Raw genomic sequence first — 24,022 nt, 5'->3', positions numbered from 1 at the left:
AAGTACAGCAGAATCACAGAATAGTAGGGGTTGGAAGGGACCTCTGTGGGTCATCTAGTCCAACCCCCCTGCCGAAGCAGGGTCACCCAGAGCAGGCTGCACAGGACCTTGTCCAGGCGGGGCTGGAATATCTCCAGAGAAGGAGACTCCACAACCTCCCTGGGCAGCCTGTTCCAGGGCTCCGTCACCCTCAGAGGGAAGAAGTTCTTCCTCCTGTTCAGACGGAACTTCCTGTGCTTCAGTTTGTGCCCATTGCCCCTTGTCCTGTCGCTGGGCACCACTGGAAAGAGCTTGGCCCCATCCTCCTGACACCCACCCTGCAGATATTTGTAGGCTGCAGCTTCCCTTTCGTTATGTGTGGGGGGTTTGCTGGGGCTCCACACTGGGGAGCAGGAGACTTCATCTGGGTGGTTTGTGTCGCAGTCAGAGAAGCTGTTGGGTAGCTGCGGAGTGAAGGAGTTCGGAGGGGGTTTGATGGTGCGTTCTCGTGAACGGAACCTGCAGATCTGTCGTGTTTGCTGTGTTGCGGCAATGAAGAACGCTCCCGTGAATCTGCCGCGCGGCGAGGCTGAGCGGTGAGCCGGCAGCCCCCGACGGGGCGGGCGAGCTGGTCTCTGGAGCGGGGCGTCGGCGCCCGGCGGTGTCCCCGATGCGTGGGTGCACGCGTGGTGCGGACGGCGCTGGGCCGGGGCAGCGCTGGCGAGCTGCGAGCGGGGGGAGCTCGCTGTGTCCGTCGCTCTTGTCCCGGCCTGTACCACAGTTTCCAGGATTCTCATGTGAATCCTGTAAAGGTGGGTTTCCAGCAAGGCCCCTGGGCCGTTAAGTAGAACTTCAGATACGCCTTCCTTCGTGCTCTCGGGGAGCTTTCTGCCTGCTTGGTTTTCTGTCCTTCCAAACCCTTTTGATCGATGCCTTGCAAGGGTTTGTTTACCAGGTTCTTAATCTCTACTTAGCAGATATGTTTTGAGAGGATTTCTTGTTACTCTGGTAATGGCTTTTAACTCTGCTGAAGTTTGTTTAACTAAACAGAAAGAAAGAAACTTATCTTCCAACTAATCCTTCTTGATTGTTTACAATATAATGCCAAACTTAAATGCTGTTTAAAGTGGTAATTGTCTGTCTTTCTGCTCTATTCCAATACGCAGTTTGTAAAGATGCTCAGACTGTATTAATTTAAATGATAATACTGTCATATAACATGAAAAGTTAAGTTGCTTATCACTATATTTTGATAAGCTACTTACATTTTACAGTAGCATTTGCAGCCTTCAAACAACTGTTGATGATGGAGTGCCATTCACTTTATCTGCCTCGCATATAGCTTCTCACTTCATTTATTACTCAGAGCTGTACGGTTAGGAACCATGGGGCACTCCATTCGTTATAGTTGTCAGGATGGAATCATATTTTATAAAAACTTTCAGCCCTGTCTAACTGTATCAAGACAGAATCCATTTGCTTCAGAAAGCGCCTGTGATTAAAAGAAGAATCGGGCCGTGCGTCACGCAGCCTTGTTTGGCTGCTCGCTGCAGCTGAGGGGAAATTCGTGCCGGTGTTTGAACAGGAATTGAAATAAAGAACTGTGCCATGAAAACAGGGCACCAAATCGTACCAAAGCGCACTGTAGTGAAAAGTAACATCTTAGCTGTCTGCCTTATTTTATGGAATGGAAGTGTAACGTAGATGAAAAATATGTGATTCTTCTGCATGTTTGTCTTTTCATTTTGTTTCTTTATTACTTTCGTAAGTTGAGTGGAAATTTATGTAAGGTACAGTTTCTATTTGACCGAACTGTGGGCTGGGCTTCTACAGTGATATGGGATGTGGAATAAGATTTGAAAACAGTCAAAAACCGAGATACTGGTTAAGTTTTTTAAAAAAATCCGGTTGTACCGGGATTCACAACCAAAACAACTGTCTGTCTGCAGTCCAGTGGGGCCCTCAGCAGCTGTGCGGAAGACTCGTTATTGAATGTGCGCTCTGGGAAATAATTACGATTAAAAATGTTCTGCCATACATGAACGTAGATACATTAGTGTACATTTATTTTACAGGTTAAAAACATCCGTTGGGTTGTGCGTTAGTTACGTGCAGGGAGAGAAGGCAGGTGCCCCCCTGCTCCGCCCCGCGCTGGGCTGCCCAGTGCCCACGTTGGTGCCCAGCTCCCGCTGCCTCTGGTGGGTGATGCCCGCGGGTGCTGGGAACGCTGGGCAAGCGCCAGCGCTGCCGCTCGGCTCCCGGCGGGACGCTCCAGCCCTGTCAGCGTTCTCCTGCCAGTGGAAGGTCGGATGTGGCCGGTATTTGTAAGGTGTCGTGGCCAGCGGAGGCTGCTGTTGGGATGCGTCTATGTAGTAAAGGCAGCAATCTTGGATTTATTAACTCAGATTTAGCAAGTTAAATGTATGCTTTTTCTTTCTTTTTTTTTTTTTTTAGTTACCTCCCGTGGTTTGAAGTCTTTTATAAGCTGCTCAATGTCTTGGCAGATTATTCAGCAAAAGGACAGGTATTATTCTAAAGTACTAACCCTGCTTTTCCCTGCCCCAATATCAAATGAGGGAGAGAGGATGAAAACAAGCTGTTTTAAGAAGCACTTGTGTCGGAGATGACCACGTGAGTTACTAATCTGTATGATACAGTGCTACGTAGGATGATATTCAGCCAGGCTGAAAGCTTGGAAATGTCTTTGAAAAATAAATATGCTTTTAAATTATTTTGGGGAAAAGATAAAGTCCAGGAATGTGACTGTGGATCCATCACAAGGTGATGGTTTCCCTGCTTCTAGGTTGATGAATGGTAATTCATGATACAGAGAAATCGCATGTGTAATTGCAACACCTAGCCTAGTTTCAGGTATTTAAACTACAAGTATGATCTTCCCAGTTAGACTGCTGCTTTGATTTATTACCATTTTGTGGTAATAATTGCATTTTGCATTGGTCAGAATCATTCACATTTGAGGTAGAAGCACGTAGGATCACATCTTCATCTAGATGGATGAAAAACATTTGGCTTTACCCTAGGCTGCTGAGTTGTTACAAAGAACTTGCAATGAAAGCTGGCTTGCTCTGAGCTGAGTATCCATGTATTGCATAGGCTGGTGACTCAGGGGGTTGCAGAAATATGTAGAAATACTATGAAAAAAACTAGTCTAAAAAAATTGTGTTTATAAAATCCAGCTGTCAAAGGAAACTGTTAATTTCTGTTCATAGTCTAATGTATAAATCTGTTTGCACATTTTTCTTTACACTTGCAAGTTTTCTAAGCCCCCAATTCCACAAACATTGCCCTTCTGTCTTGGAGTTTAGCTTGTTATAGCAATGCTGACTGACTATTGCTTTTGTTTTTCTCTCCTTCTTATTTCAGGATAGTCAAAGGAGTGAGCTCCTAGAAACACTTCACAAACTTACCATCCCTGAGCCAGGAGCCTCTGTTCATCTTGGAGTGGTAAGTGAAGTGGGAGAGATGGAAACCGAGGTGTCTAATTTTCATGGCATATCGTAATAGAGGCACGTCAAAAGCAATTCTCCTGTTCAGAGCTTGGTACACAGATGCTGTTTTCCTGTGAGGACACAGAGCTGTGAAATTCCCCTTTTCACATGTGGGGCCCTCTGTTTCCCTTTCCTTAACCTCAGACCTCTTTGAAAGGCTGTTCTCTGGCTGGGGGAATATTCCCCGTGGAAATTTCTCCCCATATCGTCTGTGACCTGCGAGAGGTCACAAAGCAGCAATATGACATTTTTCATCCACATTTCTCCAGACCTCCTAGACCTGGCAAGTATGCAAGGGGGACAGCACTGGGAAGCAAACAGTCTCATACCTGTCGTAGCAGCGTTTTGAGTATTAGATGTTTATCAGATTTTCTTATTCCTTCTCTTCTTCCTCCCCTCAAGAAAAACACTCACACGAAAAAAGATATATTTCACTTTTACATCTTGTGAGAAAATTAATTGAAGAACACTGAAAGTATAAATGTGGGATTTTATTGATGGGATTGAAGTTAGTCTTTTGGGGTTTTTCTCTTCAAATTCATTTTTGCAGAACAACCTTGTGTTCCAGGCTGTAGTGAAAAAACACTTAAGACGCACATTGCTGTAGTTGCCAATTAGTCATTTAGCGTTCACACGAAAACTAGTGCTGTGTGCGGCCACAGTTCTCCTCTCATTTCCTTTACCCCTGCTTCTAAAGTACTTTCTGGCCCCAAGCGCCTCGCTCCCGTCGCCTGGCCCTGCGGTGGCAGTGGCCGGGGAGCAGTCGCCTGCCCTGCGAGGTCACCGGCTGGCAGCGGCGCTGTGCCGGCCCTCCCGGGGCTGGCTACGAGCAGCGGTTCCGTTAAGGGGCGAGCGGTCTCCAAAGGCAGTGGTCAGTTGAGAGGTTTCAGTTTTTTCGTACCAGTGGTTTCAGGGAATGCTGCCGGTTCCCCTTGTCCCAGACATTTCATGGGCAATGAAGCAAGAAAGGATAGAATAAAGCAGCCAAGGGACTGTTAGCTGTGCTGTCCTTACGTGTTTTGTTTTGGCTGTTTACGAGCCTATTTTGGGGTTGGGGTGAGGTTCCTATGTGTGGTATAGTTGTGTATACTATTCCTGTATCCTTGCACTGCATCTTTTCAACTAAACTAAACCAGGGATATGTCAAAAAGCAAAAACTTGTGTTTATGCACTTGGTGTCTATATTCAGTGTAGCTGTTACACCCACTTGCTATTTCGGGTTATAGACTGTTCATGAAGCACTGAAATGTCTGAGATGTAGATATGAGAAAATTGTGCCAATTGTGGAACTGTGCCAAGAAGGTAACAGCCTTTAAAGCTTCAGCAAGCAATTAATAAGTAGTCCTAAGACAAATGCTGAAAATCTTAAAAATAATGTAAATTGTATACAACATCAGTTTACAGAAGCAGTTTATTTGCGTTGTATCCTTTCCTAAAGCCCTAACCAGGCGTCATGGCAAGTCGTGCAGAGTCAGGCTGGGAACTAGAACCTGGTCTCTTGGAATCAAGGCAATTAAAAAAATGTAACAATACAATGGATTATGAAATTGCGAGACCAATATAGTCTTCCAAAATGTGTTTTTTAAGCCATATAAAAGTGACCTAGAACTTCGGTAACATTTCTCAGGTAAGTAGGCATAAAACTTTAGGAAACATTTCTCAGTAAATCTCCGTGACGCCGTCGTTGTGTTGAGTGACGCTCGCTGGTGCTGTATGGCGGAGAAGGACCCGCTTGCTGCCGCTCGCTGTGGCCCGTCGCGCAGCAGCAGGCTGGGGAGAGGTGGTTTCAGTTACAGACTGCCTTGGAGCTTCCTTGGCGTGTGTCGTACCGTGGGTGAGTCTGTATCAGCATCTCTGAAGAACAAAAAAAATGTTATAGGAGCATTTGATACTTTCTGTCTTAATGCATTTCATACTGCACGTGTGATCTGAGCATCCAGCTTCTGAAATCTGCAACAAAGAGGTCAGACTGGTAGTTGGTAACAAATGTTCTGTCGTTTTTATTTAGCTGAGCAACTGCTGTTACTAATGCCAAGCAATACATTTAGATTGCTTTTGACGATATTGCAATAATCAATATTTGCTCTTTTTTTAGCACTCTTACTTTACTGTGCCTGACACCAGAGAGCTTCCTAGTATACCTGAAAATGTGAGTACTCCAGAGGACCAGGTGCTTTGCCATTTCTGTTCAATGACAGCAGCAAAATAGATAACAATTGTTACCTCTGTTTGGCCTAATAACGGGTTCTATTCTGTAAGATATTGCTAGATGTTGAAGTAAACTTTAGGTAGTTAATTTATAAGAAGTATTGGGTGGAAAACATTGCGTTGCTAACTGCAGAAGTACAGAAGTAACTGCAGGCCTACGGTAGAATTTAATGTTTGCCATTTTAATTAAGAAAAGATACCAAATGAACAGGAAATTGACAGCGTAATTTTCTGAAGCTGCAAGTCAAGATACTTATTTTAAAAAGGTAAAGCTTTCATTATTATCACCACTTAAAGCGTTTATTAAAGTGTTATGGCTACTCATTCATCAAGCCAAGCATATAGTCTTGATACTCAGTATCTCCAGTGGAAGAAGGCAGTATTTCAAATATCCGTATCTCTAGTACATAAAGAGGATCAAATACCACTTAGGCCTTGTTCTTTAAGATGCTGTCAGAATTCAGATATCACAGATCCTTACTGAAAACATTTTGTAGGGATTCAGGTGAACATCCAGGCTCTTTGCTTGAAAAGTCTATTATTAGCTGTAGTTGCTCGAGCAGTCAGTCGTTCTTTTTGTCGTGATAACGTCTTCCTTCTGTATCATATTTACACAGTAGCCTTCAAGAGCTGACAATTGGCTTTTAATCACAAATGCCGAAATGTATGAAGGATAGAGTACTAATGGACAGGTTGATATGGGTAGGAAAAAGCCGATCTGCTTGTCATACAGTGAGACCCTTCTGAAAGAATCCCAGAAGAGACCAGTAAAAACGATCCGTTTGTTAGATGGCTTTCTGAAAAAGCCAGGCATACCTGGTTTCTTTAGGGCGGCTCTTTCAGAGACTTTTTAAACCTCGCAAAGTTGTCTTGTATGCATTTCAGTATGCCTCACCCTGGAGGATGGGGCTGTGGGAAGAGAATGCTGGCGTTTGCTTCCCTTAAATGCTCTGTGATGTGCTCCTGCTATGTCTCTCAGCCAAATTTCTATGCCTGACATCTCGGTTTTCTTTCTTGAACATTCTGCTGTCTGCCTTAGCACCATAGACCTCAATTTATGGCATGAAAGAAAGAAAGAAAAGGCAATTATCAAGGTAGTTAATCTCATTTGTGGATGATCTGTGTAGCAGACAATGTTTGAGGCGCTTTGTTTCTGTTTTAAAACATAGTTGCTGGCTTTTCTGTGTTGTAGACTTTTCATACTGACAGATATTCTGTCAGTAAATTTAATAGATGTGCTTTTTCCTCTAAGGTGCTTCATTTTTGTAGAAATGTGGTACATTAGGAGTAATCCAAGAGTCAGTTCCTGAGTCTAAACCAGTTAGCAGTCTAGAATATGTTCTGTCCTAATCCAGACATGAAGTAACTTGTTTATAGGGGTTGCATTTCATGTTAATCTTTTTTGTGCTAGCCATCTCAAACTTTAGCAATTGATATTTGATAAGCCTCAGGTCACCTAGAGACCAAGGAAGGAAGTTTATTTCCATTTTACAGGCTGGTAAATTGGAGGGCAGAGAGAAATGAGCTAGTAATGGTAAGAAACCAGTGGCAGGGATGAAAAGTAGATCATCTGCCTTGGGCCTGATTTGACTGGTAGGGAACAGCTTCGTATCACACGACGTAGTAAAGGCGCTGGGACGCATCGCTGCACTTCTGCTCTGTCGGCTGTGTCTGCTGGTGATGTTCGCTCTGTATTCAAAGGTACGAGTCAGCTTCCCAAAACATTTGAGCAGGAGACATGATGAGTGCTTACAAATCAAAGGCTGATACAAAAGCAGAGGCCTTGGGCCAGAAGGAGCTGGAAACCCTTTGAAAGCTGAACGCTCAGCCTTCATGGGAGGGAGCAGCACGCGACGCTGGAAAGCATCCTCTGTGAATCGCTGAGCGGGGCCGGCGCGCCTCGGAGGGAGCGCGGCTGCCTGGCTGCAGGTATCCGTGCAGGGACGTCCCTGCGAAGGCTGGGCTCGCTGGGCCGTGGGGAACCAGGGCACCTCTGGGAACAGGGCTGGAGGGACGTTTCGTTCACTTAACACATCTGTATGCCCGTCTGTGTGTGTATGTACACCCAGGCTTTAAAAGCTAGGGCTGATTGTGAGAAAGAAAAAGAGTAAAAATCAAATCCGTTAGTCTAGCTGCTGTTACGGTTGACTGCCTTCTATTTCCCAGGCATTTCTTTTACTTTTGTCCAAGGAGTATTGTATAATTTGTTGTGAGGATTTTATCTGTCTGTTAATGTAACTTGCATGTAGAATTGGACCATATTAGGGAATAATACAAGGACATTAAATGGGCATAAATCTTCATGGATTTTAATTAATTGGCTTGATTTATTCTAAACTCTACATATCTTATCAGTAATTACATTTTAAAACCCATATTAGCAAAAGTTTTAGTAGTGCCAAACTTTGAAGTTGTACGTAATGATGAATGGAGAGTTGCACAGAGCTCTGAAATGTTAACAGACTCCTGGGAATTATCTGACTCGGTGTCAGATCAATATGTTTAATGAGTCATGAAAGAATTTAGGATGGACACTTGTATAACAGCTAAGCATTCACTTTTTCAAAAGATTTAAGTTATATGAAAGATTTGTAAATGCATCGTGACTTCAGAAATAAATTGGGTTAATTGTGGGAAATACAGTGCAAGACTCTGAATTTCCTGGTAGTATCTGTTAGGTTTCAGAAAGGTCAGCTGAGTTAGCGGTCTGAGATGATGGCATTTTCTTGGTGATGGTGATCTGGTGTATTTTCATATCAGTGAGTCCTATATTTCAAAATGCCTGATTTCACAGAATCACAGAATGGTAGGGGTTGGAAGGGACCTCTGTGGGTCATCTAGTCCAACCCTCCTGCCGAAGCAGGGTCACCTACAGCAGGCCACAGAGGACCTTGTCCAGGTGGGTCTTGAATATCTCCAGAGAAGGAGACTCCACAGCCTTCCTGGGCAGCCTGTTCCAGGGCTCCGTCACCCTCAGAGGGAAGAAGTTCTTCCTCCTGTTCATACGGAACTTCCTGTGCCTCAGTTTGTGCCCGTTGCCCCTTGTCCTGTCGCTGGGCACCACTGAAAAGAGCTTGGCCCCGTCCTCCTGACACCCACCCTTCAGTTATTTGTAAGCATTTATTAGGTCCCCTCGCAGCCTTCTCTTCTTCAGGCTGAACAAGCCCAGCTCCCTCAGCCTTTCCTTGTAGCAGAGATGCTCCAGTCCCCTCATCATCCTCGCAGCCCTCCGCTGGACTCTCTCCAGTAGCTCTTCATTTTTCTTGAACTGGGGAGCCCAGAACTGGACACAGCACTCCAGATGAGGCCTCACTAGGGCAGTGTAGAGGGGAAGGAGAACGTCCCTCGCCCTGCTGCCCACACTCCTCCTAATGCATCCCAGGATGCCATTGGCCTTCTGGGCACCCAGGGCACGCTGCTGGCTCATGGTTAACCTGTCGTGCACCAGGACACCCAGGTCCCTCTCCACAGAGCTGCTCTCCAGCAGGTCCACCCCAAGCCTGTACTGGTGCATGGGGTTGTTCCTGCCCAGGTGCAGGACCCTGCATTTGCCTTTGTTGAACCTCATCAGGTTTCTCTCTACCCAGCTTTCCAGCCTGTCCAGGTCACGCTGAATGGCAGCACAGCCTGCTGGTGTATCCACCACACCTCCCAGTTTGGTGTCATCAGCAAACTTGCTGAGGGTACATTCTAACTCTTCATCCAGGTCGTTGATGAAGAAGTTAAAGAAGTACAGCGTCTGTACTGAGTAGCACTCTTACTGAGTTTTGAGAGAAGTGGGGATACCTGTTCCCATATTTTATTTTGAAAATCCCACTTTTTACTCTCCCAAGAAAGGTTTAAATCCTAGGAAACAAAATACACAACAATTACACTGCAAATTGGAACGCTTTCATTTGTATTTATTTAACTCATTCATGGTTTTGTCACTTACGAGACATGTCTTTCAAAATACATGTGCAAGTCCCAATTTCATCTTCAAAGATGACAGCTTTCTTATAAATAAAACTTAGAGCTAACACGTGAATTTCCTTAGTATCAATACATTACCATACAGCCCACATGCTTCGCAGGTGTCGCTGGCAAATTTCTGAGAGCAGAGAAGACTAAAACCGTATAAATCTTTCCATCTGAAGGTACGTTCGTGTGTCAAAGCCAGTATTTCACGACAATAAACTTGATGAACGAATAATTGCAAATCGAGTCCCCGTGTCTGCTTTCCTCTCGCTGGTGGCTCCTGTTGCTCGTGGGCACATCCCTGCACGGGCACGTCCGCGTCTTCCGGCGCCTCGTGGGGATCGTGTCTGCCGTTGGCCAAGCCCCTAGTCTGGGTGGCATCAAAGGGAGTTCAGTGCCGCTTGAGAATTCTTCGAATTCACACTATTTGCAGTAATTGTGTCGTCATGCGCCGTGTTTTGGCGTTGTGGAAAGATGGGTGAGAGGGGGAAGAAGAGCCGTAGAGAAGACAGCTTATGTTTAGACAAAAATATCATGCTAATCAGCACAGATGGGATGAGAAATACAGAAAAAGTACATGATAGTTTAATAGGTTTTTGGCAAAACGTATTGGCTTTTTTTTCCCTCCTTTGAATATACCTGTCTGTGGCTATAGCTTTTCTGTGACAAAGATCTGAGTGATTGTTTTATATTAACATGTTTGAAGCTAACCATCATGAGCTTAGTTTTTATCTCTCTAGATACTGGTACAGAAGTCTTCCAAATACAATGCTTCATTTTTCTTTCGTTCTTTGTGTTTGGATGGCAAGCTGTGGAACATATTTTTGCACAGTATGAAGCATCTTGGCAGACTTCTTAGGCCAAGTATTGGTAGTTTTAGAGTTATCTTTGGATCTGTCAGAAGTGCTAATAGGCTTTGTTGAGCTTCTTTAAGTTTTGAAATCATATTTGCTTTTTGCTTTTCTGCACTTTTTTATTTAACGATGATTAAGATTGCACTTGAATTCATGACTAATCTAATTTTGCTCCCCCATGTGCTTTTTGTAGAAGACTGTCTTTATCATATAGCAACCCGTTCATGTCTGTAAGAAGCTATTTGGTAACAAATTCCCTAATTCAGCATTTTTGGGTGTATTACGTTTTCCTCCACCACCACCCCATCGCCTCCCTTTTTTTAAATTTCTGTGTTTTTAGAAGTGGAAATATCCTCTACGAACAAAAATCCTGTTTAGTTTTCTTTGCACTGTAAAAGCCTCGCATAACATAATGCAGTTTGATCAAGTTACCTGCATGGTGGCTTTCTAGTTTTGATAGTAAAGATGGTAGGATCACATTCTGCTGCTTATTAGAAGACATATTAATTATTTAGTAAATGATGCATGATTCACGCCTCTACAGCATGCGCAGGGCAGTCATGTTGGTGATGATGTGGATAACGTGGCTGGCTGACGGGGTGATGGGGGGGGAAGTGGCCGTAGCCTCTTGTGCAGCTTGCTCTGTTTTCCTTTCTGGATTTCAGTTATTTACAATCATTTTTACGTAAGTACTTTTTAATATTCTGAGCAGCAAAGGCAAGGAAGAAACCCGTGCTGCCTAGGAAGTTTGTATGTGAAGTTTCGGCGGTGTTACTTGCTTGTGTCTTGGTCTTTCTGTCTACGCTTGAAGGCAGATTGCAAATGTGCTTTGCTCACAATATTCTCTACTGCAGTCAGTTTTCTTTATGCTATACAAACGTACCGATCACTGAAGTAAAACTGGCTGTTTGAATCCTGCCTCTTCCCCAGAGCTGGGCATCCACTGGAATTTTTGGAGCAAGAGCGTTCTCCGTCTCCTTCCTCGGTTTCCCCAGCCCCGCAGAGGTGCTGCCGTCCTCCGCCGAGGGCAGCCGGGTGTCTGAGGGCGCGGAGGGTGCCGCTCGGGCGGCCACTCTGCCTGGCCTTAGCTTCTGTCTTCAGCGCCCATCGGTATTCCCAGCTGTCAGAGTTGTTCTAGCATAGACTGGGCTTACGTTTGAATTTGTCATACTAGAAATGTCGTCTAAGAGAGCTGGTTTTATGGTCGGGTTTGTGATTGTTTTTTTTTGTACTTTATCAGGCAGCTTTGAAGTTTCCATAAAAGTGACAGAACATATTTTTTCTCAGAAGTATCTTGTATTTAAGAAGCTGTATGTGAAACATCATCAATTTTATTGTTCCAAGACCTAGCTCCCAAAAAGTTAGGGGAAAGATATTGCAATTAAGAAGTACCCTGACATGAGATGACATACTGCTTTCTTTCGTTAAGCCACATACTGGATGTAGCGTAATAGGAGGATGAAATTTGGGTTGGTGGGGTTTTTTTTGTTAAGGACACTTTTTTATGTAATATCATTAATCAAAAGCTATTTTCTGTCTTCCCAGAGAAATCTGACAGAGTATTTTGTAGCAGTTGATGTCAACAACATGCTGCATCTCTACGCCAGTATGCTGTATGAACGCCGCATCCTCATTTGCTGCAGTAAGCTGAGCACTGTAAGCGAAATGCAGAATAATTTCTTCTGTTCACAGTACCTTGTGTGAAATGACAGTGGTATGTAGGAAATGATCTGATGGTCTCCAGGTCCCCCTTCCACCCTCAGCTATGCAGCCTCAACTCAGTTCTGTGGTTCTGTGTGATGCTTTTACTGAACTTCTGTCGGTCTCTGATGTTCAAATGAAAAAGTGTTTTTGGACACAGGAATTCTGGGGGTTGTTTGGTACATAAATGTACAAACATTTATGCCGTACTGAAGTTCCTTTTTCATAATTTACTTGACAGGAGAAAAAAAAATAGATAAATGGTATTGTGAAATGGATGTTCCTGTGACCTTCTCTGGATGGACCAAAGGGGTGGGCTAAAATACATTGACAATCCACATTTTTGCATTTTTTTTTTATTAGGTGTAGTCTTAATGCTACTTAGGCTCCCTTGAGGGTCGGAGAGATGAAAGCTACTGAAAACTCTAGAGTACTCTCTTCTAAACGCGGCTGGACATCAAAACAAGCACACGGCTTGATTAGTTCAGAGTTTTGTGTCGTGCATTTCAAGGTTTATCTGTCAATAAGATTGTGATTTTCTTTAGAAAAGGAAATGTTAAGTTTTCATTCTGTTTGCTCTGTAAATGGGTATTGATTACTTTCCTTTATGGATGACGAGCATAAGATGGTTTAACTCATTTTGCTTTCTAGCGCTATGGACTAAGTACTTGAGCAATCCCTTCTAAAATACAAGCTTCCATTTCCATTTTGTGTGGTATTAACCAGTCTCGTACTGGGCAACCGTGACCTACTTCGTGTTTGAGATTAGAACTGCTGCGTGGAATGGAGAGTGCTGTGGAAGGCTGAGCTATCTGCGTGCAGTCGTGTAAGAGTGGTCTGTCGATACCGGGCAGAAACACGGAGGAGAGTAAGAGTTCATACTTAGACTGTTACAGTATCGTTGAAAAGCAACTGAAACTAGGAGAGTTAGAATAATCTCTGGGACCTGTTAATAATCATTAAATATTTACAATCAATCCCACATTAAGCTGAAAGAATGTAAGTATCATAAAGTTTAGTATCATAGAGAACTTTTAAAATCCTGACTTTTGTATCTACCAACTGTTCTATGTCCTCCCTACTAGAATAAACAAAAATCCCCCAGGCCTGGTAATTGAATAAAATGAAGAAAAGAGGTGTTCATTTCAGAAACCTAAAGAATGAAAAGAATAGTGAATTATCAGAGAGGAGGAAAGGAGAGAACAGTTATCCAAAGCATTTCAAAAGTTGTGTGGTTGGTGGGTTTAATCTCCCTTTGTGACAGAGCCTGGGAAGAAGAGTTACTCACCTGTCACTGTGCCTGCCTTAATGAGCCGTTTCACAAGCAGGGTGGCGTTTTCGTTCCTATCTTTCTGCTATTCCTCTTCCTTTTGCCTCTGTCCAAGATAAAAGCGTGTCTGGTTCTTCGCTGGGGAGGGGTATTCATTCTGTGTGTTCTTATCTTACAACTTTATATATAAACTGCTCCAAGACTGGAGTGACAGTGGAAGACAGGTTTGAAGTGTTGGGCCGGCGCCAGCGATGCCTTGCCTGCGCGCTCTGCTCGGCGTGTTCCAGCCCTAGGAACAAGCTGCATTATTTTATTTCAAACTGTGCTCAGCGGAAGCCAAGACCTTGTAACTGGAAACGTACCAAACTGAGAATTCTCAAAGTAAAGTGAGGGTGGTGCGCTGGTGAGGGGGATTGCTTTCTTTGTTTTTATTTTTTAGTTTTTCAACAAAAAAGTGGAAGCAATGTATTTGCAGTTAATTTCTTTTAACTTTGAGAGACATGGCATACTTCATACTTTAGGTTTGAATTTAATATCAGGTGAGAGAGGGAAAATTAAGCACTTCTGGATATAAAATCTTCTGTGGTGGAATTAATTCTGTGCCATAATTCATCATATGGAATTTAAATTTTGATTTGAAATATCCTTAATATAGTCAAGTTGAATAAGATTTAGAGGTAACTGAATGAGGTTGGGTTTATTAGCCATTTTATAAACCATGTGTACTGAACCTATGGAAGAATTATTGCTGTTTCTTGGATTTATTTTTTTCCCCTACAAAAGGAAACTCAAATAATTTCTCAAAACATTACAAATTCTTTATGTATTCTGTGATCTAACTACTTACGAAAAGCCAGATATGAACCAAAATGCATAAAAACCCCTGTGCTTGACAGAAGACCACGTGCTGCTGGGAGCATGGAAGGAGCTCTCCCTTCATCCGGCGCACTCTCTTCCATCAGAACGTGCTCGCGCAGCCCTGCCTCAGCGAGGCGCGGCAGCAGGTTGTCTCTCCCGGGGAGAAGGTGGCTCACATGAGGCCTGCTGGCTCTTAAAAGACTTAAACTTGTGAGTTTCTGTGATGCTTCCATTGGGCTCCATTACAATGAGGTGAATTTCTTTACGTAGTTTTTCTGTTGTTTTTTGAGTGTTAGTACAAAGCAAAAAATACTCTTCTGACATGGATACACTTTTGTTCCTGGGAGCTGAGAGCTTGCCATGTCACTTCTTCCATGTCACAGCAAGCTCTGATGCCCAACCTCTTATTCCCTGGTTGGCTCCTGAGACGCCTCAGGCTCTGCGGGTGAGGAAACGGTGGGCCCTAGGAGAGACAACACTTCGTTAATACCGTTCGCCGAACGCCCTGGTGATGCAGCGTAGCCAGGAGCTCGCGCAGTTCTTGTTCTCCAGCAGTCTCACAGCCACCGTTGGAAATGTGCAAGCTCTTCCGTCCCCAGAGCCCGCCTGCTGTCCTTGTAACCTGCCAGTGTAGGTCCTGACCTTCACACGCAGCCTTTGCAGCAGCCCTGCTTTCACTGCTGAATTCTTCTGCAGCTCAGGCTTAGGCTTTCCGCTTTGTTTTTAGCCCTGAGTAATGCGGAAAAATGATCTCACAAACACGCAGAAGGCGGTCGTTTTTTCCAGTGTGCGTTGCACGTTCGTAGCCCTGCGCTGCGCCTGTAACGCGGCGCGGTGTGCGTGCATCGGCAGGGAGCCAGCGAGATGCGCTGGGAATGGCCCGTTCAGCATCCGCTGGCAAATGCTGTGTGTATGGCAAAATCCCGTTGATTTCATTTGCTCAAATAAGGCTTTTAGAGTATTAAATGTAAAACTGCGAAAGGTGAATTAGTGAGCCGGCGTCTTTCTTACACAGCTGTCTCTTTACATTCTGTAGCAACAGCTGCAGGAGGCTGCGGCCGTGGAACTCATCTTATTCCAAAATGCTGGATTCCCATAGTTTTGACGGTTGGGCATTTCTCAGGCAGCCTTATTATTAAGCGCTTGTTTTCTGCGCGGCAATCACTAATCAGGTGAGGTCTCCAGCAAATACGCGATTTCTTTTTTATGAGCCCTTATCTTGGCAGAGTTGAAGGACAGTACTGGTGCTTACCCATGGTAGTGTGGTATTTGAATTCACGCCAGATAGCAAGGTGGGAGTACAGCTCAAAAATAAGTGACAGGTTATGCTCAGATGTCTGCAGTGTTGAGCATTATGCCTGTTTAATCTTTTCTTGCTGAGTTTTAAAACCAATGGGAGGGGGGCTTGGAAGGGGCCTCCTTGGAGTACTGAGTTCACTCCTCTGCAGCAGCAGCCAAGTTATAGAATAATGCCAGGAAATAATCCATTTGATCCTCATAGAAGCAATTTTTAAGTAGGAATTCAAATTTTAAACAGCGTTTTTTTCCAGACATATTTTTGACTTGGAGAACAGAAACAGAAAACGTAAAGGATGAAGGAATATAGAGGAAAACCTGCAGTGGGAAAGGATGCTCTTTTTTTCCACTGCATGCTTTGGAACCAGGCTATGCCTTTCATCTAATCTGTGGGAGAGGAGCAGCTTCTCCAGTACAAACAATAGAAAGAGAAGTTGAAATATAATGGAGCAGGGATAAATCTTTACTGTTTTTTGAGTCATAAATATAGAATAAATTCAAGATTTTGTAGGTTTTAACTTTTGCTTTAAGTAGTATCCTAACATACAAGTATTTCCATCCCATATGGGCCACAGAATGATGTTCACCTGCTAACAAAGAGCTTTCTTACTGAGAAGGACTGAACAGGCATCTGCTCAGACCCTTGCTGTACCCTGTCTGCTTCCAAAGATGCCATGTCCTGAGGACAGTGGTTCAAATCTAGTTTAAATTCTTGCGTGTTCTCACTTATGGAAACACGTTATCAGCACTGGGATGCTTTTGAGCTTTGTGGACTCTCGTGTTGTGACACTTGCCAAATCAAGCAGTGCTAAGGAGAGCAGTGACTGTGTAGCTTTTGTGGGAAGAGTAAATATGACCTTTGCAAAAGAAATCCATGCCCCGAATCTTAAAAATCTTTAAAAATTTGGGTAGGATTGAACAACGTTGAATTCTTCAAAGCTATTGAAGAAGTTTTTGTGGCAGAGGAGAGTTTGATCCTCTTGAGGGTAAACAACTGTCGAAAACGTTGAGGGGAAAAAGGGTGAGAAAAATTACCAGTTTCCTAATCCTGGAAGTCGCTGAGCAGTCCAGCAGTGCTCTGTTCTGGAACTTGTTCAATATCCTCACAAAAACCAGTTTTATAAAAGGGGGGAAAATGTTGTGGCAGTCATTTTATTGCATAGCATGGATAAATATAATGCTTATGAGAGAAAACACTTCTAACCATGGAAGCAGTCAGTCTGAGTAACTGAAGTAATTATTAGCACTCAGAGATACGGGATTTTTTTTAAAAAGAGAGAGACATCGATCTATGAAAATGCCAGCTTATTACTCAGTTGAAGGCTTAGAAGCCAAGAAATTATTATGAAGGGAGAACAAAAAAGAGGGCATAATGCCACTAGATGTGTTCATGGCTTGCCCACATTGTGAATATTGCGTGAGATCTTATCTAGTCCAAATAAAAAGTGGTAAACCAGTCAAAAGTACAGAGAAGGGTAGCGAGAACAAGTGAATGTACAAAAGAATCTCTTGATTAGGGGAAGTGGAGTAGACCAGACCTCTTCACTCCGCCTGGTAAAGATACTGAGGCGGCAGGGAACTTGATAGAGATGTAGAAAATGATGTGTGGCCCTTAGAGGAGAAGTAGGAGATGATTTTTTGAGCATTTTGCGACAATAAATAAAAACTCAGAGCATCCATTAGAACTGTGAGGGAATAGGCTCAAAATGAAGAGACAAGGCAGGACTTCTCAATGTGTTTGATTCATCGGCACATGTGAGCTGCAGGCTGGTGGGGACGGAGAAAATGGAAAATACCAATTTTATTGATGACTGTGTTGATCAGTGGTCTTAGTAATTAGTGTTGACCACTGTTGGACAGAATCCTGGGAGACAAGGGATTTTTGGTGTGGCTTACTAGGCTGTTCTTTTTGTTAGGTTTTCCTAGATGAGGTGATAGGGATGATTGGAACTCAAGAACACTATTAAACAGATTATTCCTATAATAATTCCTATAATATTCCTATAGTGTGTTAGCCACACTAACAGTATCTCTCCACTACGTACAAGGTATAGCTTAAAATTCTGGCTTTTTGACTTGAGGAGCTTTACGTCTGAAATTTTCTTCATTAAAGTTCTGTATGGGTTTACACTTGGCACACTGGATCTTAGGTTCTGAATGATTTTTAAAAGTCTGTATCTATTTTGAGCTGTGGATTGCAAAATATATTTCGGTTCATCTTTATAGTCACTTTTCTGCTTTTGAAAAACACCTGCTTGTGAAGCTCATGCCTCACCATGGTTCTTATCTGAACCGCAATAATTCTTCCAAAAAATCCTTGTTCCTTGGTCCATTCTCATTGCTTATCCAGATCTGTATTGTTCAGAGGCTTAAAAATAACACATAAAGTGTGTGCCTGTCTTCAATCTTCTTGCCTAATGACCTGCATTTTAATCAGAAATCCAGGTTCTGTTACTTACAGAAATTGCCTTGGAATTGAGTAAAGGCTTTGGCATTGAACAGAAGCCGAACTGCGTCCCGAGCTGTAGCTGATTTTCCCTGACACGGAGCCTTAAGAGACTGTGTTAGCTCACCTAGACCATCTTCTTTACCCGTTGTGGGTTCCCTGTGAAGTGGTATATAGTTCAGTAGTCTGTCTTAGTGGAAATTAATAATAATGAGGGTTATCTACTTTTTTTTGGGGGGGTTACACTACATCTAGCTGAATTAGGATTAATGTCGTGATTTGTCTTTTCTTGGTTTCATCTCGCACAACTTCTGGCCACCACAAGGACCTCAGTCCTTTAGAATTTGTCTTTCTGGTATTTGTAAGCAGTGTTCCTTCTCCCTCCTTGCTATTGTCCAGACGAGCATTAGATGCTTGATTTCATCGTGCCTTCAATTACGTGCTAGGCTTTTGTTGAGTATTGTTCTCAAAATGTGTCTTGCAAGCGGAACACGTTGTGGTACTCGTGCTGGGCATCATTTGAGATTAAAAGACACTCTGAAGTGCAAAACACTGTCAGGGTGGATGCGATTGCCTGTCACCTCTTAGTCTTTTCCTTGTATGTGTCTGTCTGTAGGAGTGTTCTGATTTGTGTATTTATTTTCTGTTTTCCCAAGTGTGTGTGTGTTCACATCCTCTTCTAGGTTTTGCCAAGATCTCCTTATTAAGGATTACCACCTTCTCCATTTTAATATCCTTAGTGAATGTGGCAAATATCCTGCTTATCTTATTCTCCAAATTATTAATTATAGCTTGAAATAGGATTGATAGACATAATTTCCTCCAAAGCTCTGCGAGGATTCTCCCCATGGCTTGGCTGGCACGTGTATTTGCTATTTGTGATCTTTTTCATTCAGTACCTGCCAACATCAAAACTATTCTGGATGAGTTTTTAAAAATATAACCAAGAAATTCAGTGTATCAAACAATTTGGAGGGCAATTAGATAAAAATCCCTTTTAAATAATAAAAATCTAGACACCGAGTTTAGTATGATATATTCTTAAGAAACATGTACCACTTACATTGTATCTTCCCAAGCTCAAATAGTTTTTTAGTTTGTATTGTAATTTCAGTGCAGTTTTATGATATTTCATGGATGGTAATGACCAGGAGTGGGGGATTTGCCTTTACTATTTTTTAGTTCCATTTGTGTTTTCATTTCTGTGTTGCTGTTGCTTTATGGAACACTGGGTGTTCTTTGCAGGTTTTGTTTGTTGAATGAATCATGTTCGCAGCTGTTTACGAAGTCGGGCGACTGACAACCACCATAAACCAGTCATGCTTCACCTACCAATACCCTCGTTTTTAACGAGAGTGCTGTATATTTTGTAATAAAGCGTGTTGATATGAAAGCAGAATTGATTCTTTACTTTTTTTCTTCTAACCTTGCCTTTTTAAGCTTGGGTTTTGTCTTATTTATGATCCTGTTTTAATGTGTTTTTCAGTTAACTGCCTGCATTCATGGGTCTGCAGCTATGCTCTACCCGATGTTCTGGCAGCACGTTTACATTCCTGTTCTGCCCCCACATCTATTGGACTACTGTTGGTAAGGCTATATATATGTCTGTATGTATATATATTATATGGATGTGTAAATATCACTTAGATTCGCAACAGTTTTCACATTTCTGTATAGTAAGGCTTAAGTCCTCTTATGATGCAACTGTTACTCTAAAAAGCTATAGGCATATTAAGGAAGCAACCAATGTGGTAAGTACAACAATTTATTTTCATGGCGAGATACAAGTGTCGATCAGTCTGTTGAAATACTTTAATGTGAGTGGGTACTATGGAATGCTGCAACTTAGATAGATATTGTGTAATTAAAATCTGTTTTTGGCATATCTATGTTAAATGTTAAAATCTGAATTAGGCCTCCAGCAGTAAAAGATACAGTGGAGAAGATACTCTCATTTTTCTGCTTTCTTGAACTTCTCTTGGGCGTGGGGGAAGGGAAAGCTATTCATTTTCTTGTGGTGATCTTTTATGATCAGCGTGTGCTTAGAACATGGCATTTACCTTATTTAGGGCAATGAATAGAAAACTTTCAAAAACTTACCCATTATGATGTGAGAAATTTTGGCACAGCCCATGAGCAACCTCCTATAATGTCAGAGCTGCCCTGTTTCGACCAGGAGCTGGGACTGTTGCCCTCCTGAGGGTCCTTCCAACCTGTTCCATGCTTCCACACTGTCCAGGTGGCCTGAGGAGCCTCCTTGTTCGCCGCGGGGGTCTCCCGATGAGCATGTCGTTAGGTGTGTGGGCTTAAAAGTTCAGAGGCCTTTGTACAGTGCCCCTCAAAGAGCCTCTCAGTTTTTACTTTCTTTTCTAGTGCGAAGTCAAACATTTCACCTAATCAGCCGTAACATCATCTCCCCCGTTCGCTGTGCGCAGGAATGGTGGATGAGCGCTCGGAGTAATTCACAAAGAGGAAGTTCGAGATGCTGCTACTTTTAGTTACTCAGCTGTTAGTTACTGCTTCCCATGCTCAGTTTGTGTGACTTGCCCTTTTTTTGAATCCCCTCTGTCTACACAGCAGGGAGATGAAGTCTGCCCAGAAAGGGCGGCCTGACCTTAGGCTGCCTAGAGAAGTTAAACTTTCAAGCCCTGTTAGAGGGTTAATGGAATGGTTGCCTGGACATGCAGGGGTGGAATTAGTGAGGCCAAAGCTTGGCTGGAGTTAAACCGAGGGATGCAAAGGGTAACGAGAGGCTTCTACAGGCTTGGAAGGAAAAGGAAAGCACAAGGACAGCGTGGGCCTGCTGCTGCGTGGTCACACAGTCAAGTGGAGAAGGGTGCAGACGAGGCTGAGGGACACGGTGCCTTTGTCCTTCCTGGCCAGGTCTGCTGGCTGGCCCGCCAGGTCTCCCGGGGCAGCAGAGTTGGGGGCTTCGTGCGCTTTCGGGGATGGCTTGAACACCTAGTGACAGCCTCCCTCTGCCGCGTTGCGTTTTAAAAAGTCCTTCTCGGGGGGGGGGCGAACAAACTTACTGTGTCCTACAGTACCATATTTTAAGTGTGGCTCTTGGTGTGGAGGTTGGCTGGGTTTTTGTAAGAGTGATAGTGTTCTGTGTGGCATTTTCGCTGCGTTTAAACAAGAGTAAGGAACCAGCCAGGATAACCAGCATTTTTAAGGGAAGTGCTAGGAACTGAAACATGCAGATTTAAAGAAGCTTGCTGCTCTGGAGATGATTTAAATGTTAAGTATGTGCCTCTGTCGAGGATACACGGAATGGAATCTAAAAACTATTATCTCCGGTAGAAATGAACCTTCACTTCAGTCCCTGCGCAGGAAGGGCAGATCCCAGTCATTTGCGCTGCCAGCAGGTGCCCTTTCTCTGCGTAATGGGCTTCGCATGTGTAATTAACACATGGCGGCCGCCGCTGCCAGCTCTCCCTTCAGGTACTGGCTGCTGGGAGCGCTCGGGACAACGAGGTGGGTCACAAGAGGCTTTTACGCTGGGTTTGAAGATTAGGTATTCATCGACTTTCTGACAAAGACATGTTAAAAGGGGCCAAGTCCAGATCCTGCAGCTGGGAGCAGGAGTGTGCAAAAAGCAAACACTTGGGCAGTGTACCCGAGGAAATAATGACACAAGTCACTGAGCTCTGCTGAATGAATTTTTTCAGGGCGTAACACCCTGTCCATAAAACGAGTGAGCCCGCTAGTGTGTGAAAAGTATGATTTAAAAATGTTTAATTATTAAGCAGATTGTAATTGCGGGCTCACAAATACAACAACTGATTACCTTAGATGTGAATTTAATTGGAGAGGTAGCTACACACACTGTAATTGTTTGGATAAGTCAATTTAGCAACAATTTTATGTGATGTAAATATATTTCTCAAAATAGTCCATGTATTTTGTAACCACGTGAATTTAGAGACGTCATTTTTGCCTAGGAGAACTGAGAAATCAGCTCTGCTCTCTGCTTTAAGGCAGTATTATTGCTTAGTGGCGTCTGCCTCTTAATGGAAATGGTCTGAGATTACTTAAAATAAGAGTTCAATTTTAATTATTGCCTGGGTTATTTCTTTTGCAAATGTGACATAAGAATTTTAAAGAGCTGAAATGGAAACAAAATTTAAAGTAATGAGAATTCTTCAGTTCTTATGACTACAAATACCATGTTCGTTCAGTTGACTGTGTCCATTTATTGACTGTTCTGTATGATGCTTTTGAATCTTCTCCTGCTCCTTTGAAAATCACAGAGGGGTATATAGACTGCATTGCTCGTGATCTTCGGAAGTTTTTGAAAAAATATATTCCACCTGTGATTATTTGGTTTTAATTGTTGGAGTTGCAGTGGAAACTTTCCATGTAAAGGCAACTTCTAAGACCCCAGCTGGTATACTGACAGCTCCGTGGTTGTGAAATTTGAAATTTCTTGTGTTTCCTGGGGACGGAAGGGGAACAGAACAACTGTTGGATCTTTCCAGAGCTACAAAAAGGTAGAACAGCTCTCTTTGCAGAGAGAAAATGGGTAGGATAACTAACTCTCCTCCTGCTGCTTGAAGATCCTTTTGTCCAGCTTCATGGAACAGGAACATCCGGCTCGGTGTGGAGGGTCCCGGAGCTGTGGAGAGAAGCACGCTGTGCTGCGCGAGGCAGGCAGAGGTGGGGGGCTGGGTGCTGGGAGAAGGGAATGGCCGCTCTGCCACAAACCTGCTCACTATGAATCTGTTCCGCTGATGTTGTCAAAGCTCAAGTTTTTTCTGTGCTATTTTGTCCTTTATTGACATTTTGCACCAAGCACTTTCAAAACGTTGTGGTTTCCGAGTCTTTCAGTTTGGTCTTTGCTATTTTTTTTAACTTATGATGCAGAAAGGGGTAATTGTCTTCCCATTTCCCTCTTGAAAGGATTTTTTTTAAACTTGGTATTTATCTTCACCTGCATTCCTCATTCATGTACGTAACCACGGAACTGAAAATGCCAAAAGCCTGCATCATCGAGATGTTTGGTCTGGATGCCCTGGCTCTTTGTACGAGGGATGCTGAGCCAGCGGTAGAGGTGCAGTACCGTGTACATGCGTCTGGAGTGACCTTGGTCATCTCGTCCCTGTAATTTAGATTAACTGAGGGCAGAGGGGGAATCAAGGGGAGGAGTGCTATCCTTTATTTTTATTTTTAATTAGGTACCATTCTTTGATATATTTTCAGCCCAGGAAAGGATTTTGGGTGGAGGAGACTGGGAAGTAGTGGGAATCCTGTCATTAGAATTCACACGTTAATGCACAATTGCTTGTTCCTTTGAATGCAGAACAACAGAGGAAACAGATGAAGCACGTTGTTTTTTTCTTTTGTTTTGTGTTTTTTTTTTTATAAAAAAAGTACATGCCAGGAAGTGCCCAAAGTACTGGTTAATGAGATACTGCCACCAAGCATCAGTAGCCAAGCACATACAACTACTTAAATTTGGCCAGATCTTGTCCGTCTATTTTGTTGTTGGGAATTTAAACATTTCTTGATGTGAAAGAAACAGTCTATTAATTTTCCTCACTACTTCTTCCAGCTTGTTTTTCATATGGCATAAAAACACTCCCACTGTGTCTGTTTTCTTCCTTTTTGCTCTCAGTGTCTGTGTTTAAAATTAGCCTGTAAGAAAAGCCTGTCTTTGCTGACCTGGTAACACAGCGTAGTGTGTTCTCCAAGTCCCAGAGCATTGTCACTCGGGTTATTCTGCGGGCTTTCACCAGAAGCAACAGTATATTTTCTAGGGTGATTAAAACAGTCTTTTATATTAGATAGACCGCTTAGCAGCCAACATTAATACATTCTGAGAGCCACCTTCTTAGAGCACCCTGGTACAGCTGCTGAACAAACGCTTCTATTGGTGCAGTTTTCCCTTTCTCCGGGAGTTTTTTTAACTCCCTTTCTCCTGATTTCTAAATCTGCATATAGT

General features: G+C 43.2%; 1 protein-coding gene across 6 annotated transcripts in view; it reads left to right on the top strand.

Annotated features, from left to right (window-relative positions):
- The window catches only part of DENND1A (DENN domain containing 1A), a 214,664-nt gene that overhangs the window by 89,643 nt on the left and 100,999 nt on the right, over nt 1-24,022 (top strand). For all 6 annotated transcript variants that reach the window (XM_075439183.1, XM_075439180.1, XM_075439182.1 and 3 more), the window contains exons 6-10: nt 2,434-2,503; nt 3,364-3,444; nt 5,584-5,637; nt 12,053-12,163; nt 19,565-19,665. In XM_075439183.1, the coding sequence (XP_075295298.1) occupies nt 2,434-2,503; nt 3,364-3,444; nt 5,584-5,637; nt 12,053-12,163; nt 19,565-19,665 (417 nt within the window). The remainder of the gene's footprint in view (nt 1-2,433; nt 2,504-3,363; nt 3,445-5,583; nt 5,638-12,052; nt 12,164-19,564; nt 19,666-24,022) is intronic.

This window comes from Opisthocomus hoazin, chromosome 19 (genome assembly GCF_030867145.1).
Source record: "Opisthocomus hoazin isolate bOpiHoa1 chromosome 19, bOpiHoa1.hap1, whole genome shotgun sequence".
NCBI lineage: Eukaryota > Metazoa > Chordata > Aves > Opisthocomiformes > Opisthocomidae > Opisthocomus > Opisthocomus hoazin.
The sequence above is the reverse complement of the archived record's forward strand: the minus strand, read 5'-3'. Positions and strand labels throughout refer to the sequence as shown.